The sequence below is a fragment of the Pteropus alecto genome, unplaced genomic scaffold (genome assembly GCF_000325575.1).
Source record: "Pteropus alecto unplaced genomic scaffold, ASM32557v1 scaffold477, whole genome shotgun sequence".
In the NCBI taxonomy this organism is placed as follows: domain Eukaryota; kingdom Metazoa; phylum Chordata; class Mammalia; order Chiroptera; family Pteropodidae; genus Pteropus; species Pteropus alecto.
Genome location: NW_006440643.1, coordinates 45,888 through 47,892, shown reverse-complemented (window position 1 = coordinate 47,892; position 2,005 = coordinate 45,888). Strand labels below are relative to the sequence as shown.

Here is a 2,005-nt window from a genome sequence, read left to right as displayed (position 1 = left end):
GCAGGGGCTGTCCTCATATGCCTCTAGAGTCTCAGTGCCTAGTACAGTGCCTGACATGTGTAGGCGCCTAATACATTTTGGGTGAACAAATGGATAGATGGATAGATGAAATGTAGCGGAAGAAAAATAATTTTCCCTCTACCTTCTAGGTTCTTGACTGAGATGCCTCCACCCCCAATAAAAGACAGATTAGCAGGAGAAAAACAATCAGAAGTTTAATAACATGTATCCCCACTGTATACATGGGAGAGACCCAGGAAAGCTGAGTAACTCCCCGAAATGGCCCAAGCTAAATGTCTCCAGCTAAAGACGAAGATGTGGCGGGTGGAGGAGGAGGAGCCAGTTTTGGGAGGTGATCAGACAAAGCACTGTAAACAAGGGTAAGATTGTTATGCAGATTTAAGTCCTCACCTTCGCCATTGATGAGAATTTCTAAAGATTTAAAGTCATTCCTCCTGCAGGTACAGAGAGGGAGACACCCTAACAAATGGAGATTCCCCCTAGAAGTGTAAGTGTCTATTAGAAAGGGTAAGTTCTCAGTTTTTAGAGCTTCTCTTGTGTCTGCTGTCAATAATCAGCCCAAAGAGGCATACTTTGGAGTGGCAAATTCTGCCCTCCTTCAATAGTTCCCCCTCTGACTTCTAATACCAGTGAAAAGTCACCAGTCATTCTTGGCCCTAGTTTCTTTATGTGTAAAATGATAGATTAGAACTGGATGCTATCTAAGGTCACTTTCCTTAACGTGAAATTCTACGACAGTCTCCCCTCACAGTGAAAATTGATTCCTACTTACTTTAAAAAGTAAAGTCCCAGGGAAACTGGCAGCCATGGGACCTCCAACAGTGGGGGGTGTGGTGAGGGGGTGTAATTGACCGAGGGCCCCAACCACTCTGCCCTTGGAAACCCATCTTCACGTTTGAGTGCCTCCCACAGGCTGCTTTTGGCTGAGCAAGTCAGGGATACTAAGGCAAGACCTTTTGTGGGAAATACTGCTCTCCTCCGAAGGTAGACTTTGGCTCCTGGACTCTCCCTCAGCTTGGCCAGACCGTCTTTCGACTTCACAGCAGCCTTGGGTGCTCGCTCCCAACCTTCTTTCCCCCTCTCCTTCTCCAGGATCAGACTTACGGGGGTGTCCAATGGCTTTCCCAACCTTGCCCAGCTCCCTGCCCATTTTCTCTCACAGGTGTTTCCCCTAATAAAATCCTTGCATGTTTAAGGATTCCATCTTGGCTTCTGCTTCTCGGAGGACTCAGACTAACGCCGAAACCTAGTTCGAACTGTAATGCAGTTAACTGATTATGAGTCAATGACAATTTTCGACTTTATAGCTCATTCAACACATCTTATAATAATATTAATCCTAGTACTAGGGAAAGTAATCAATTAGGGAGCGTTTTCTATGTTAGTCACTGTTCCAAGCGCTAACATATATTAAATAATTTAATTATCACAAAAACCATTGTCCCAACCACCATATTATATAGCCCCTTGACATCAGAGCTGATCCGGCTCTTTCTAGAAACACTCTGCATTTGGCTTTCCTGACACTGTACTAAGCTGGTGCTCCTTTTACCTTTCTGAGCATCACCCAGGTCTCTTTTTTTGGACCTTCCTCCTCCTTGACCCACTTCTCACGTGCTAATTTCCTTGGGGCTCTGCTCTAAGCCTTCCTCTCCATACCCTACATCCGTTCCCATAGATTCAGTAACCAACTACGTGCAGATGTCTCCCAAATCTCGTCCTGCTTCCTGGACTTCTCGCCCAAAAATCCAACTTCCTACTCAGCATCTCTCCTTGGTTGTCTGTCTGATGAGCCCTCAAAATCAGCATGTCCCAAAGAGAGCCTGTCATTTACTCTAGTCTCTAACATGTTTCTCCCTCCATATTCCTCATTCCAAAAATACAATACTGCTGTTTCCCCATTAATACATCCCTCTCACACTCCACATCCAATTTTCCAGAATAGGATCTCCTTGATGGCAGAGATCCTTTGTCCTTGGTTGCT

The 2,005-nt window shown here is 45.2% G+C and overlaps 1 protein-coding gene across 1 annotated transcript in view; it reads left to right on the top strand.

Moving 5' to 3' along the window:
• Window positions 1–279: 279 nt before the first annotated feature.
• The window catches only part of EGFL6 (EGF like domain multiple 6), a 40,582-nt gene continuing 38,856 nt past the window's right edge, over window positions 280–2,005 (top strand). The window contains exon 1 of the mRNA XM_006917730.2: window positions 280–380. Coding sequence (XP_006917792.1) covers window positions 280–380 — 101 coding nt within the window. The remainder of the gene's footprint in view (window positions 381–2,005) is intronic.